This window comes from Salvia miltiorrhiza, chromosome 8 (assembly GCF_028751815.1).
Source record: "Salvia miltiorrhiza cultivar Shanhuang (shh) chromosome 8, IMPLAD_Smil_shh, whole genome shotgun sequence".
In the NCBI taxonomy this organism is placed as follows: domain Eukaryota; kingdom Viridiplantae; phylum Streptophyta; class Magnoliopsida; order Lamiales; family Lamiaceae; genus Salvia; species Salvia miltiorrhiza.
Window position 1 is genome coordinate 13,952,226 of NC_080394.1, and position 14,098 is coordinate 13,966,323.

At 37.2% G+C, this 14,098-nt stretch overlaps 2 protein-coding genes across 2 annotated transcripts; one reads left to right on the plus strand and one right to left on the minus strand.

Annotated features, from left to right (window-relative positions):
• Positions 1–587: 587 nt before the first annotated feature.
• LOC131001217 (KIN14B-interacting protein At4g14310) lies at positions 588–4,123 on the plus strand. Its single transcript, XM_057927543.1, has 3 exons — positions 588–2,418; positions 2,540–3,153; positions 3,339–4,123. The coding sequence occupies exons 1-3, from the start codon at positions 745–747 to the stop codon at positions 3,868–3,870; spliced, it is 2,820 nt and encodes a 939-aa protein (XP_057783526.1). The 5' UTR covers positions 588–744; the 3' UTR covers positions 3,871–4,123.
• A 209-nt stretch (positions 4,124–4,332) lies between these two features.
• Positions 4,333–9,679, minus strand: LOC131001218 (phosphate transporter PHO1-like). Its single transcript, XM_057927544.1, has 14 exons — positions 9,163–9,679; positions 8,430–8,516; positions 7,787–8,036; positions 6,972–7,266; positions 6,848–6,896; positions 6,658–6,729; positions 6,428–6,557; positions 6,219–6,339; positions 5,884–6,133; positions 5,687–5,791; positions 5,389–5,586; positions 5,034–5,312; positions 4,839–4,975; positions 4,333–4,762 (listed from the first exon to the last, which is right to left on the minus strand). The coding sequence occupies exons 1-14, from the start codon at positions 9,391–9,393 to the stop codon at positions 4,675–4,677; spliced, it is 2,292 nt and encodes a 763-aa protein (XP_057783527.1). The 5' UTR covers positions 9,394–9,679; the 3' UTR covers positions 4,333–4,674.
• Positions 9,680–14,098: the final 4,419 nt, after the last annotated feature.

Consider the following 14,098-nt stretch of genomic DNA (forward strand, 5'->3'; position numbering starts at 1 on the left):
AATACAACACATGCATGTAAATATGAGTTTTTTTTTTAAATATATATGTAACTTTATATTGTATTTATCTCAGTATTATTTATAATATATTTAAGTTATTTGATAGTTATAATATCACACTTTATAATTATATAGTTTTAAATGTCACATCCGTGCATCGCACGGGTGAGTATACTAGTTTTCATGGTAACACAAAAAATATTGAATAAAAAATAAATATACCTCGTCAACAATTCAATTATTTTGAACTGATATTCTGTCCAAAGTTTAGAATCCTTATTGGATTTATTTAGTAACTAAAATAAATTTGGAAACTGTTAATATTCCCTTCTAAAATAAAGTAACTAAAATTCTGGTGATTAGCTGGTTACATTTGAAAAAAATAAAAATTGTTGTCATTCACAATTCGTTTTCTACAAAATCAGTCGTCTAAATTTCCCTTAGATTTTGTGTATCAAATCTTTCGAAAGAATAAATCTCTACCAAAAGACCATAAATAAATCAAATTAATCAAGAACATTTCCTGAATTATTTGATCTGACCATAATAATCATTTAAAAGTTAAGGTCCCAAAAATTTTCAAAATCAAAAGACCGACATTCTCCCGCCTAAACGCAATCTCATACTAGTATTTCTTTTCAGACATCTCAAGAATCAATCGAATCCTTAAAACCAATTTTCATCAACTACACTCCAAGAACACACGCAGAAAGAAAGCGCAGCAGCTCAATCAAATCTAGCAAAATGTCCACAGCGCCGGTGCGCAGAATTAAAGAACGCGGCGGCGGAGGAGGGAAAATCTCCGCAGCACCCGCCGCCGGAAAAGTGTCCCCAATGTCAGGGAGGTCTGTTTCGACAGGGAAGGAGAACCCCAGACCCACGTCACTGGTTCGGGGAGCGACGCAAAAGCCCACTTTGAAACCCATGGCGCGGGTAGACAAGTCCGTGGCGCCGCCGCCGCCGGCGGAGGAGACACGGTCCAGGCGGTCTACTTCATCTGTGCCGAGAGGTAGGAGTTCCAGCCCTTCTGAGTTTACTAGGGTTTTGTCTGATTTGAGGAAAAATTCTTCGAGGGTTTATATGGGCTCGGGTAGGGGAAAAGAGAGTGGGGTTAATTTGAAAGGTTTGAATGTGAAATCTGATATTGAGAAAAGGGTTGGAAAAGATTTGGCGAAAAATGGGGGATTTGTGGGTGAACTTAAAAAAGATAAGATTCACATTAGGGTCGTGAACGACGGGAGAAGTGATATAAAAGAAGATATTTTAGGCTCAGTTGCTATGGGAACACCGAACCTGGAGAATAGGGTGTTGAAAGATTTCAAGAAAAATGTGGAGGATCCAAATGGGGGGTTTCAAGGAAATGAGAAACTCGCTGTAACGGTTTTAACTGGGGATAGTGTCGAAAAAGAGCAAAAGTCGAGCTCTGTGGTGAAAATGTCGGATATTGAGGAAGTTTGTTCGAAGTCTGGCTTAGAGGTTGGTCTAAAAAGTAGCAAATTTACAGACGAAGTGAAGATTATGAAGTCTAGCATGGTAGGGGTTGTACCTTCCAGAGAATCGAAGATGGTCAGCAAAGTTAGCAGCTGTCCTGGTGCTCCCCGAGAAAATGCACCAAACAAGTATCCCAGCAAGCTTCATGAAAAACTTGCCTTTTTGGAAGGGAAAGTGAAGAGGATAGCATCTGACATTAAAAGAACGAAAGAGATGTTGGACATGAATAACCCGGATGCCTCCAAGATGATATTGTCTGATATTCAAGAAAAGATCACGGGGATTGAGAAGGCCATGGTATATGTTTCTAGTAGTGATGTGAAAACTGTAGAAAACAGTCGAGTTGAGAAAGAAGAAAAGGAACTCAGGGATACTCAATACACAGCTAAGGGGTTGAATGAAGAACTGGAAGCTCGGTTGTTTCCTCATCATAAGTTGATTAGAGATAGGACTTTATTTAAGGCAACGGTTAGAGGTTCCGAGACCTGTGTATCAGAAGTTGGAGAGTCCAAAGACACACTTATTGTGGGTGAGAAGGCAACCATATTCGAAGATAATGCTATTGCTGTGGAATTGTTGGCTTCTTTGAGTAAGGTGGAATCACATGTTGGTGGAGAAGCAAGCGAGCTTCAAGAGATGGACGATTCTAAGACTTGTATTGCAGAAAGTTCTTCTATAAATGCACTTAATGACAAAGTTAGTATTGATGCTTTCCTCAAGGCTGATGAAAAGCTTAATGAATTTGATGACGAAGAGAGATTGCCAGGCATGACATTTGGAGAGGAGGTAGAGGAAGATTCTACTTATAAACTGAATGATATCGGACGGAAGACCTCAACTGGAGGATGGTTTGTGTCCGAGGGAGAGTCTGTTCTTCTAGCTCATGATGATGGCTATTGTTCCTTTTATGATATTTCTAATTCTGAGGTACAATCACAACCTTTTCCTATTCGTTTGCCATTTTGTATGATATCTGTTCACAATACCTTTAGTTATTAATATACATTAATGAATTGCTGAAGATTGCAACAAAATTGTTTCTTCACAGGAGAAGGCCGAATACAAGCCCCCTGCAGGAGTCGTCCCAAATATATGGCAGGATTGTTGGATTATCCGTGCCCCTAGTGCAGATGGATGTTCTGAAAGATATGTTGTGGCGGCATCTGCTGGAAATTCTGCGCATTCAGGTTTCTGCTCGTGGGACTTCTACTCCAAAAAGATACGTGCTTATCATTTTGAAGATGAAACTGCCCGTGTAAGAACAGCCCTTGCTCCTCTGTCGAACAACACAATGCATGGAAGATTCACTCTGTCTACTGCTATGGCTGCTGAAAACCAACAATGGTGGTATAAACCATGTGGACCTCTCATTATGTCGGGCTCTAGCTATCAAAGGATGGTCCAACTCTATGATATCCGTGATGGGCTGCAAGTGATGAAATGGGATTTGCAGAGACCTCTCTGCGCAATGGACTATGCAAGTCCTTTGCAGTGGAGAAATAGAGGAAAAGTGGCAGTTGCAGAATCGGACAGTATTTCTGTTTGGGATGTCAGCTGTCTTAGTTCTCAGGCACTGCTATCAGTATCTTCTTCTGGTCGTAGAATCTCAGCTCTGCATGTGAATAACACTGATGCCGAATTAGGTGGAGGAGTTAGACAAAGGTAAGAGAAACTGAATGCGGTACCCTTTGTCTTCATAAACTCTCTATATTATGTGTGTGTGTCTGTCTGTCAACACATGACTCTTTATTGCTTTTAGTTTTGATTTTTGAGTATGTTGTCTGCTCGACGGTTGAGTTCCTTCGCTGCAGAGTTATTGAGGCTACTAATTTATACATTTTATGCAGGGTTAGTTCAGCAGAAGCAGAAGGTAATGATGGAGTATTCTGCACTTCAGATTCCATTAATGTTCTAGATTTCCGGCAACCTTCAGGCATTGCTTTTAAGATACCTAAAGTCGGAGTGGACGTGCAGTCAGCTTTCTCACATGGGGATTCCATCTACATTGGATGTTCTACATTAAGATCAGCTGTGAAAAAGCAATACTCTTCCCAAATCCAACAGTTCTCTTTGCGCAAACAAAGGCTTTTTAGCACCTACACATTACCTGAGTCAAATGCTCACAGCCACTTCACAGCATTGACCCAAGTTTGGGGAAGTTCAAACTATGTCATGGGAGTTTGTGGACTTGGTTTATTTGTTTTCGACTCCTTAAAGGATGATGGACTACCTTCGTACGCAATGGATTATAACAGCTCCCAAAATGTCAAAGAAATCATTGGACCAGATAACATGTACTATCCTTCGTTTGATTACTTGTCTTCAAGGGTTCTGCTTATATCCAAAGATCGTCCTGCGCAGTGGAGGTACTTGTTCTAGGTTAAGTTTTCAGCCTATTGGATCGAGCAATAACTTATTGCCTGTTGTTTTGGCATATTAGCTATGTTAGTTAAAACTTGTTTCTTGGAGTGTTTGTGAGGTTGTTTATTTATTTTGTTTTTTTTAATGCAGCAACTTTGTTTGTAATTACTGTATTATATATCCGGTTTTCTTCCCTTTTGCTTAATGGGAAGTATGATATCTGAAATGCTTTTGGATTGAAATAATATAAAGTGATGCTACTGTGTGATACGATCCTCCATTTATGGGAACAATGTTGAAAGTATTGAACCATTCTGTGTGTAAATGCAGGTAGACGATTACGCCTTTTGAATCTGATTCTTTGGTGTTTATATGAATATGCGCATCTCTTTCTGTTTATCTGTTTTCACAGCCAATTTCTTTTACTCCTTTACTGTGTTCAAGCAAGGAGCCTTTAAAATCTGAAGTAGGCAGCAGATGTAATTGAAATCCACTTTCTCTGCATTTTCTTGATAGACACATTTTGTCTATGTAGTTATAGCTCATACACCAAATCAAGATACAAGTGTCTAGACTAATAAGGTACACGAAGATTGCTAGACACGATAGGGTAGACACAGCTCGCGATTGCACTGAGGTATATCTGTCATAAACTGGAGTGGTTATCAGCACTGCTCAACCAAGAAGTTGTTGCTAGAAACTCTCTTAGTTGATTGCTTGAGTGCCCTGTGTCATTGATAGCTATGTGGAGGGTCATGGTTAGTCGAAATGTCGTCTCCTCCTCCTTGCAAGCAATTCTGATGCATCTATATACACGTCATCTCACTCCGAATCCATCTCTTTGAACGGTAAGGGCACTGTCTTGACTGCTCTAAACTTGCCAGCATTGTGCAGGTGTTCATTTTCCAACCTTTTTTATTTCACCATTTAGTGTTAGTGAACACAGATTTGAATGATGCTATCTTGTGCTATTCATTTTGTTTTACCTGTAGTAGTTCCAGTGTCCGCGCCTTATCACCTCCATTGAAGCTAAGAAAAAGTCGAGCATGTGCGTCTCCAACGTCCCAGCGTTGAATTTGATCACCGCCTCCACCCATAGTATTCTCAGGACAAAGTTCAATGCCTGAGAATTCACACAAGTCAGAGAGTGAAATAGATAGAGAGAGAGAGGGGTGACTCACTATGGATATATAGTAAATGCTAGTGTTCTTGAGCACCAAATCATCCCTGAGCCATGGATTCTTGGACTTCCTATTGAGAAGCCCCCAATCCTTAACAAAGTCCCAATACATCTGGTAAATTGAGGCCACCACTGAAGTCACCAAAACTACGCACAGCCATAGCCGCGACGGCTGCCTGGCGTACGTAAGCCTCGCCCCTGCTGCCATCATGGCCGAGACATACTTCCCCAGATTAGCAAGGTGATCCGGATTGCTCTCGTCGAACCATCTCCTTGCACACTAACACGACACACACGTGCCCACCAGTCAAAGCTAGAGCATAATCATATCCAACGCTTAATGCTATGCAGCATACCTGCATTGCTCGCCAGTAGTAGGGTGCGAAGGAGATGACATAAGCCAGCTCCCTATACATCTTCCCTGACTTGCACATCTCAAAACGCTGCACTTTGAACCCTCCTGCTATAAGATAGCACGACACGGCTTCCAGGTGCCTTAACAATGGGATCTGGCTAGTGAGCTGATCAGCCATGAAGAAGTCCACCAGCAAAACCTGCAGTTGAATCGGATATGAGACGCCTCAAAATCTGTCAATCTTGAACCTGTCAATATTCACTATACAATCAAACTCTTATCAAAGACGCGCTATTTGCCTTGTAAAACGGGGAGCAGATGATGTTCCGGATTACTCTAAGGAAGCAGTAGCGTGTTGGCCGGTAAAACACGTTCAATGGGCATACCAGCAGCAGCAGAGCACACTATACAGAAACACCGAGATTATCAAACCTTGTGCATCAGTTCAAAGCCTAGTAACACAAAATCTTTTGGTGAAACATGGAAATCAACTAACCAGCAGCAAGATCCCGGGAATGAGGTCGACCTCATGAGGGAAGAAGCCCGTTGAAAGCAAGACGAGGTGCAGCACCAAAGCACCAACAACTGCAGTCATCAAAGAGGTGCAAATGAGGAAAGCGTCCCTATACTTGAGGGCGTTGCTCGGTTGGAACTCGAAGATGAAGTTGTAGTTTATCCTGCTGTTCTTCCACATAAGCAGATTGCAACCATACATGAACAAGTGCAGGCTCAGCAATGCAAACATGCTGCAAATTTCCCCAAAACTCAACAGATTTAGCACATTTGATGATCATATTGTTCTGTTTATGAAAAAAAGTGGTGAAATTTCACCTGAAAATTGGATAGACTGTTTCCATATAAGCAGTCTGTGTTGCTGGTGAGAACATGCCACTTATATGTGCCAAGATTGCATAGACACAAAATAATGTCACAAAACTACCTGTGAATAAACCTGTCACGGTAACACACAAAAATTGATTAATATATGCCTAAAATCAAATTGATTGGAATATGTAAAATTTGCGACATGATGATCGTACCGACGAAAAAGGTGATAAGGTGGGAGTCTTTGTGATGCAGTGGCCTCAAGAACTTCATGGCTTTCTTCCTGTCATTGTTGGTGTAGTGCTCTGTGAATAAGGACTCCACTTCGTCCATCAATCTTACCACCTTAATTTCCACAACACACATGGTGTCACTCATTATACTAGCTAAAACTAATTAGTAAGTATAAAAAATTATTGAATGATACTCATAAGTTGAAATGCACCTTATCTGAAGTGATGAAATCGGACCTTTTCACTCTTTTCAGGTAATCTGCTGATGCCTGCTGATTCGATACCTGGAAAGTGCAAATCAAGATACAAACATCCCTTTTATAGTCTCATCAAATCATAAAACTATTGAAAACCATTCTAACACTCCACATTTGAATTAAAATTTAAAATCATTTTAATTACCTTGTCGAATTTCTTGAGTATCTTTGTGAAGGCAACCATATTCAGCGAGCTGCCAAAACCATCAAACTCTCATTAATTTGAATAAACTAGCTAGAAATCAATAACGAAAATGTGAGAGAAAAACCTGTATGTCTTAAGCAAGCCTAGGCCTCTGTAAAGTTCGACAAATGCCCCTCGTATCATCTTTTCAGCAGACTGAATCTTGTTTGTGTTGATGCATTCGCGTTTTTTGGGTAAATCCTCACGCAGCATTGATGTGACGGCGGAGATGGTGCGCGCCGGCGTCGTCGCCGGAATATCTATTCTCATTGTTATCTTAGGCTTCATCCCTTTCTTTGGCTTTGATGAATAGTCGAATTTGACGCCATTTTTCTCTAGTGCAGCTATCACGTCGTCGGTTGCTTCATCCGTGCCACACTCTTGTGTATCCAAATCAAACCAAACATGAATTAGTGCATTTTATGCCTTAATATACACATCTTCATACAAAAAAATATGGGTTATTACTATTAGGGTATTTGTGAATTAGTATCACTTTTTTTTGTTAACATGGTTTTATTATAATTTGATTATACATTTGTAGTTCTTGATAATTGTTAGCTTAAATTGTTATTTATTTGTGTATCTAATTGATTATATTATTCTTAGATATATGTTTTGGTTTCTTCTTAATTGTAATTAATTATTAAAAAAAATGGTGTGTGAACCCTTTTTTCTTTTTGAGAAGATGGTGTGTGAACATTATGTAATTAAGTAGTAGTTATAGCAAATTAAAATTGCTTTCGGCTACTCAAGTGCTTCCTAGCAAATCTAAAATATATACGAATGAGAGTTTTAATACTTTGAATCCTTTTCTAGTTCACATAAAATCACGAGCTAGCAGAATCTTGAATTCATGTTTGTGTTATATATTAGTGTCTCAAGGGCAAAGTAACTAACCGGAAAAGTCCGAGTTCCGTCGCCACGACGGCGAGTCAGGCGTAGAGAGAACCCCCGAGTCGCCGCCGCCGGTCTTAGGCGGCGGGATTTTCCTGTGGCGCCGAGCGCTTAGAACACGTTTGAGGTTCAGCAATATCTGCAGCTGCTTATTCAGTAATTCTCCTCTTTCAACAAATTCACTCTCTTTTTCCGTATAAAATTCATTTACTTTCTTCAGCTCATCGTCTAAAATCTCGAAAAATAGCTTAACCTGTTTCATTCATAAAAATAAAAACCCAAATATAGTAGATGCAAATGAAAAAAAATACCACGTTCAAGTCTCGTAGCTAACTATTAATTTGTCGCTATCCTTACTTTCTAGTGTAGTCATTTAAATTATTCTTAGCACTATTCTTGAAAAGGAACACTGCTAATTAATAAATTTCAAACATTTGGTTTTTATTATTAAAAGTGTACTCCACTACTAAAAAAAGAAGATTCAATTAAGATAAATGTTTTTGGCACGTCTCTTAGGTCTAGTGCAACAATCTATATAGCTAACCAGTAACCAGTATAACTTTATGAAAAAGAAATCAAAAGAATCGATGCAATTACGAATTCCTACTGAAAACAATAACAAAAATATTGCTATTTCAATAATAACCTCATATTCTTCAGAGAAGAGCTGAGCATGCTCAGTTTCATCAACTTCTTCTTCGTCTTCACCAATTATACTAATTTTGCTTTTCATCTGCAAAAACAGTACTATCATTTTATAAAAAAGAAAATAGATAAAAATAAAAACAGGAAAAATATCTCACCGAAAATATTAAAACACGACTTTTATTGGTTTATATCATTTTCAGGTTGTTAAAATTAGTTTCCCTTTCTCACGATTTCTTCATGATCAAAAGTGAACGAAAATCTGTTTCTTGCTTTAACACATTGATAAAAGACAATATAAAAACAGCAATGAAGCAACTTTGGCATTAATCATTAGTAATCATAAAGAATAGAACTATGTCAAGATATATAATTTATATATGATGTAATGACGTAATATTATTGTCAGTACAGTGTAACTACACTCGCTTTATTTTAGAATGTGAACTAAATTTTGCTCGAAAATGACGTATCGTGATTGCATTCTCTTCTACTATTTTTTGTGAAAAAAAAGAAAATTCAGTAATATTTTTCGTGCAAAATTCTTCGAACTTTCACAAATTCTACCATCTTTCGAGAGTGCGTTACAAGACAGCCTGACAATATTTCCAACTAACAAATAAAACTAAAAGAAAAAAGAAATCAATACGAAAACGAAGAACAAATTTTAATTAAGGTGAAGAAACAGAATTTTAATCGAAAAAAATCTCGATTTGATTTGATTAGTAGTTTACCTGATTATTTTGGGTGCATTTGTGGACGGCGGCAGCGGAGATTTTTCCGGCGAGAGAGCGAATGGGGTCGAAAATGGATCGACCGAAATCGCAGTGGGAGTGTTGAGCATGTTTGGATTTTGTTGCCAACTTAATCTTTTTGATGTGTTTCTTGAGCTGCCAATAGTTGAGAAATGCGTCTTTCCATTCTGGGATGAGCTGCGCTTCCAATTCTTTCGAGAACTTTACCATCTCCTTCACGGCGCCTGCGTACGCATGAGATGAGATGAGACTCGTGGTGACTAGTATTTATAAGGAAGGATAGCTGCAACGTGTTTGTTTTCGTTTTCGTTTTTTTTTTCTCGCTATCTAAAAAAATAATGCCACAATTATTTATAGTAACTAGATTATAATACCGACTTCCATTAATTGTTTGTGAAGAAACGAGGCGTGAATTTCAGAGATTAATTAATGCTTGTTCCAGACAAACATTCATTTCCATACCCTATTCATATATACTCTTCATGTGAAGAGTATGAATACACTCCTATGCTCGATCATCTTCGTATTCATAGGCGGCCTTCACTTTAATGGATAGGAGAAAGATAACCAAAATTTATGTCTTTAAATGTTTCATTTTTTTTCTCATATTTTACACAAAATCTTGAAGTGAAAATAAGGAAGGAAAAATGGTAAGTTTCTCTTTTGTGTAAAAATGTGAGAAAATAAAACAGATATTTAAAAGCATAAATTTTTGTTATCCCTCCTTTTTTCATCCATTAAAGTGAAAACACTCATAGTGTATGATACTTCCTCCCTTTTTTAAGGGTGTGCATCATTTTGATGACACAAATTTTAATAAATATTAAATAACTATCTTGTGAGTGAAAAAGTAATTCAATTTATTGTAGCGTTTTTTTTTTTTTTTTTTTTTTTTTTTTTTTTTTTGAGGAGGCTCAGGTAGAAGGAGCGGTGAGATTTGAACCCTAGACATCATTGTTCACAAACAGGAGTTCGCACCGCTTGGTGTCTCCTTCGGGACCAATTTATTATAGCGTTATGTGGTGGAGTAGTGTTCAAAAAAAAAAATCACATTCTTATTTGATTTATCAAAACGATAAAAAAAAAATTGTACACTCTTATGAGACGGATAAAGTATATGAGAGTATCATATAACAATAATTATAATATACTCTCTCCGTCCCTAAAATAAGTTCATCTTTTTCCTTTTTGGGACGTCCCCCAAATAAGTTCCTCTTTCTTTCTTTCCATTTTTGGACAACTACCCCACCACTAATAATACTTTATTTATTCTTACTTTTCACTTTTTCGCCACTCCCAATACTAATTATAACACTTTTTCACCTTTTCACCACTTCCAATACTAATTATAACATACTCCACTATCAATACACTTTACCATTTTTCCTTAAAATCTGTGCCGTCCCCAAAGATGAACTTATTTTGGGGACGGAGGGAGTATAAATAATGAAATAAAGAAATTTAAAGATTGCACTACTGTGGACTCGAATCAAGATCCTTTAATATTAGTTAACCACCCTACGGTTCTACCGCTTGGCCAGTGCACGCACGCATTTTTGCATATATTCTTATAAAGCATTACAGGTGATTACAAGTGTATATATATATTCTCATGTCCATGCTCGTGCCTGTACCCGCTCTATTAAACGAATAATTCCCTTCATGCATTACTTGAAAAAATACCGATTTGGATATTTAATTTTCAAATATATGCGTAGCAAACACACTTTGGATTAATGTCAAGGATTTATAGTCACAACCTAAAATTAAGCTAATTTGTAGTGGCATGCATTAAATATCAATATTTATTTCCGATGAGAAATAGTTATATATGATTGTATTTGTTTAATTTGTCTGGTTTATTAATTAATTGATCAATCAATTTGAATTTACTAGTGATTCAACCATATGGGTACTTTCTTTTTTTAATTGAGGAATGATACCGATTGTGGATACTTATTTTTAATTAATTAAACATAAGTGCGGTAAAAAGCTGAACTTTTTTTATAATTAATATCAACCAACATAACATTTTTTTGTTGGAATTCGTTATGATTATTAATTATTGAAATTTGGCATTGGTTAATGCAGGCCATAGAGAAATAAGTGCTAATATATCAAAGTACCCACTTTTTTATAACAAAATTAAATTTTACCCATTTAAATTAAAACTTAAAATTTTACCCACTTTTTTGTTGAATGGACTAAATTACCCTTCTATATAAATGGGCAAACCCTAATTTCATTTCATTCTCTCATTTCTCTCTCTCTCTACCCACATGCCCTCTCTCTTCTCTCTCTTTCTCTCGATCTTTCCCTTCACCACGCCGCCGCCGCATGCTCCCACGGCCACCGCCAACTCCGTCCTTCACCACGCCGCCGCCTCAGCACGGCCACCGCCAACTCACCAAACCCGATATCGACAGGCTCACCGGCAAATCCTCTTTCTTCTCCACCTCCAAGAGGCCGCAGCTCAAAGTTTCGGTCTAACCCGGCCGTGAACGGAGGAGCGCGCAGCCGTACCACGTCTCTTCTCCCGCGGGGGCCGTCGCCTTGTACCGGCGAAGGTCCAATGCCACTGCAGCCGCTTTCTCTCTCTCTCTCCTCTCGCTCTCTCTCTCATCGCATATCTTCTCTCCCTCTCGATCTGTTCTGCCGCCGCCGCCTTGGACCGGCGAAGGTCCGATGCCTCCGCCGCTGGTTTCGCTGGGCCACCGCTGCCCTATTCCCACTCTTCCCTCTCTGAAAATCTCATCGCATCTCTCCCTCTCTCTCTTTCTCTCTCTCTCTCTCTCTCTCTCTCTTTCTCTCTCTTCGTAAATCTCTGCTCCTCTCTATCACTGCAAATATCCTCACGTGAATCTCATAATTCACCGGATTTTCGTCATTGTCGCCGGCGGAATGAACATAATCAGAAGAAAAGAAATTTCGAAAAACTGCAAGCACACTCCGAGATTCACATAAAACGAAACTGAATTCGTTGAAAATTAATCTCTCTCTCACACAGACACACACACAGATCCTGATAGTTGGTGATTTTTGGAGAAAATTTGGATGCCATTTTTTTACTTTTAAATGTGAGAAAATTAAAATAAATTGTCACAAAATTAGAATTTACAATTTAATGTTCTTAAATTCACAAGTAACTCAATGAATTCACAATTGAATTATCCGCGTTGGTTGTAAATTCACAACTAGAAATAGTGTTGGTTGTGAATTCACAATTGAAATAGTGTTTGTTGTGAATTCAAGTTTCATTGGTTATGAATTCACAATTTGAAATAATGTTGGTTGTGAATTCAAATTTTATCGGTTGTGAATTCACAACTCGAAATAATGTTGGTTGTGAATTCACGCGAATTCACAAGCAACACTTGTTATTCACAACCAATACTTGAATTTAGTTGTGAATTCGAGTTGAATTCACAACCAGTGAACAGTGGGTATTTGTAAAATTTTATATGTAAGGGTAAAATGGTAAATGTTGGTATTTTTTTAAGTTTTTATATTAGTGGGTAAAATTTATTTTTACTATATAAAAGTGGCTATTTTCAAAATCCACTCGAGAAATAAAGCCTCCCCTCTCGAATAATCATTTAATGGATTTTTGCATTTATCGACCTCATTTTTATTTTTTATTTTTTTCCCGCTAACAATAGATATGTGGTATATAGTTTTATCCAATTGCTTTTTATAAGATTTGGCATGACCTTTTTCCTAATTGGTTATGTAAATTGTAATTAACCTAATCTGCTTTCCTATATTACATGAGGTATATCACGCCACTCCAAAGTGGAAAAACATCACCGTATGTAGGTGAGATTGAATCCAAGAACTCTCACAAAAAATAGTCTTTGATTGCCTTAATTTTGCCACTAGAGCAAGGTCTTATTGGCACTTTCCGAGTAATATTTTCTTAATCATTGTGCAAATGACTAAAATATCTTATGCTATTGTGCAAAGGAGGGAGTTGAAGATTTATTATAGTTTTATAGTTCATAATATATCATGTTATTGAGGTTGAAAAGTATAAGTAATAAAATTTCTTTCTATGAAACATGTTGATGAGGAGTAAATTACGTAGTTATTCTGATCGTGACACGTGTAATAATTATCAGGGCTGTCTTCTACAAAGATCAAGAGATATGATTGGATCCTAGTTTATCTCACGCGGAAAAAGGCCTTCCAAAGCGTTTCTGGTTGATAGCGCTCCTACACGACACTTGTGCCATGGTCCATCGCTGGAAGAAAAGACAAAAACCCGACAGTTATTGACACATCTGCGGCTTACGCATCTATTATTGTTACCCGATATATGAGGAGTGTGTGCACGCGTAGACAAATAGACAGAAATACTCCTTTATTGTACTCTATGAATAGTGCCTCCCTTTGTATTCACTATTCACGATTTACACACATTTAAGAGAACACCTGAAATACTAGTATTATTTTCTTATTCGGATTTTTTTTCCCGATAAAATTAATAATTAAAAAAATAAAAAATAAAATAATAACCATTAACACAATTAGAATGTCATTTAAGTTACATAACAAGTCAAAAAAAAAAACATAACATTTCTTTCCTATTTTTCATGTTCTAGAACCTCTTTATAATAGCTTCATTAGTACAGAAATATTTATAAATATATTCTAAGAGAGAATTCATAATTGGCAGAAAAATAGAACCTAATTCCATGTAAACACTGAAAAATAAAAATAAAGAATATAGTACTAGAAAAAACTAATAATATACATATGTAAAAATTATTATTTGGCTGAAATTACTAATGGGTAGGTTAACAATTGTAAGACCAGCTCTGTTAAGTTCTAGTATATTTTATTTTAGTATTTAAGAGTATTACATTATTATTATTCAAGTTCAAATTGAATATTAGCTATGAAGTGAATACACGAA

What these genes read in the sequence shown, in the direction of transcription:
- LOC131001217 (XM_057927543.1), top strand. Translation starts at nt 745, where the DNA reads ATGTCCACAGCGCCGGTGCGCAGAATTAAAGAACGCGGCGGCGGAGGA. An exon ending in ATGATATTTCTAATTCTGAG is followed by an intron (nt 2,419 to 2,539) that starts GTACAATCACAA and finishes GTTTCTTCACAG; the next exon opens with GAGAAGGCCGAATACAAGCC. An exon ending in GGTGGAGGAGTTAGACAAAG is followed by an intron (nt 3,154 to 3,338) that starts GTAAGAGAAACT and finishes CATTTTATGCAG; the next exon opens with GGTTAGTTCAGCAGAAGCAG.
- LOC131001218 (XM_057927544.1), bottom strand. Translation starts at nt 9,393, where the DNA reads ATGGTAAAGTTCTCGAAAGAATTGGAAGCGCAGCTCATCCCAGAATGG. An exon ending in ACGGAACTCGGACTTTTCCG is followed by an intron (nt 7,267 to 7,786) that starts GTTAGTTACTTT and finishes TGGATACACAAG; the next exon opens with AGTGTGGCACGGATGAAGCA. An exon ending in TTCCCGGGATCTTGCTGCTG is followed by an intron (nt 5,792 to 5,883) that starts GTTAGTTGATTT and finishes GTTTCTGTATAG; the next exon opens with TGTGCTCTGCTGCTGCTGGT.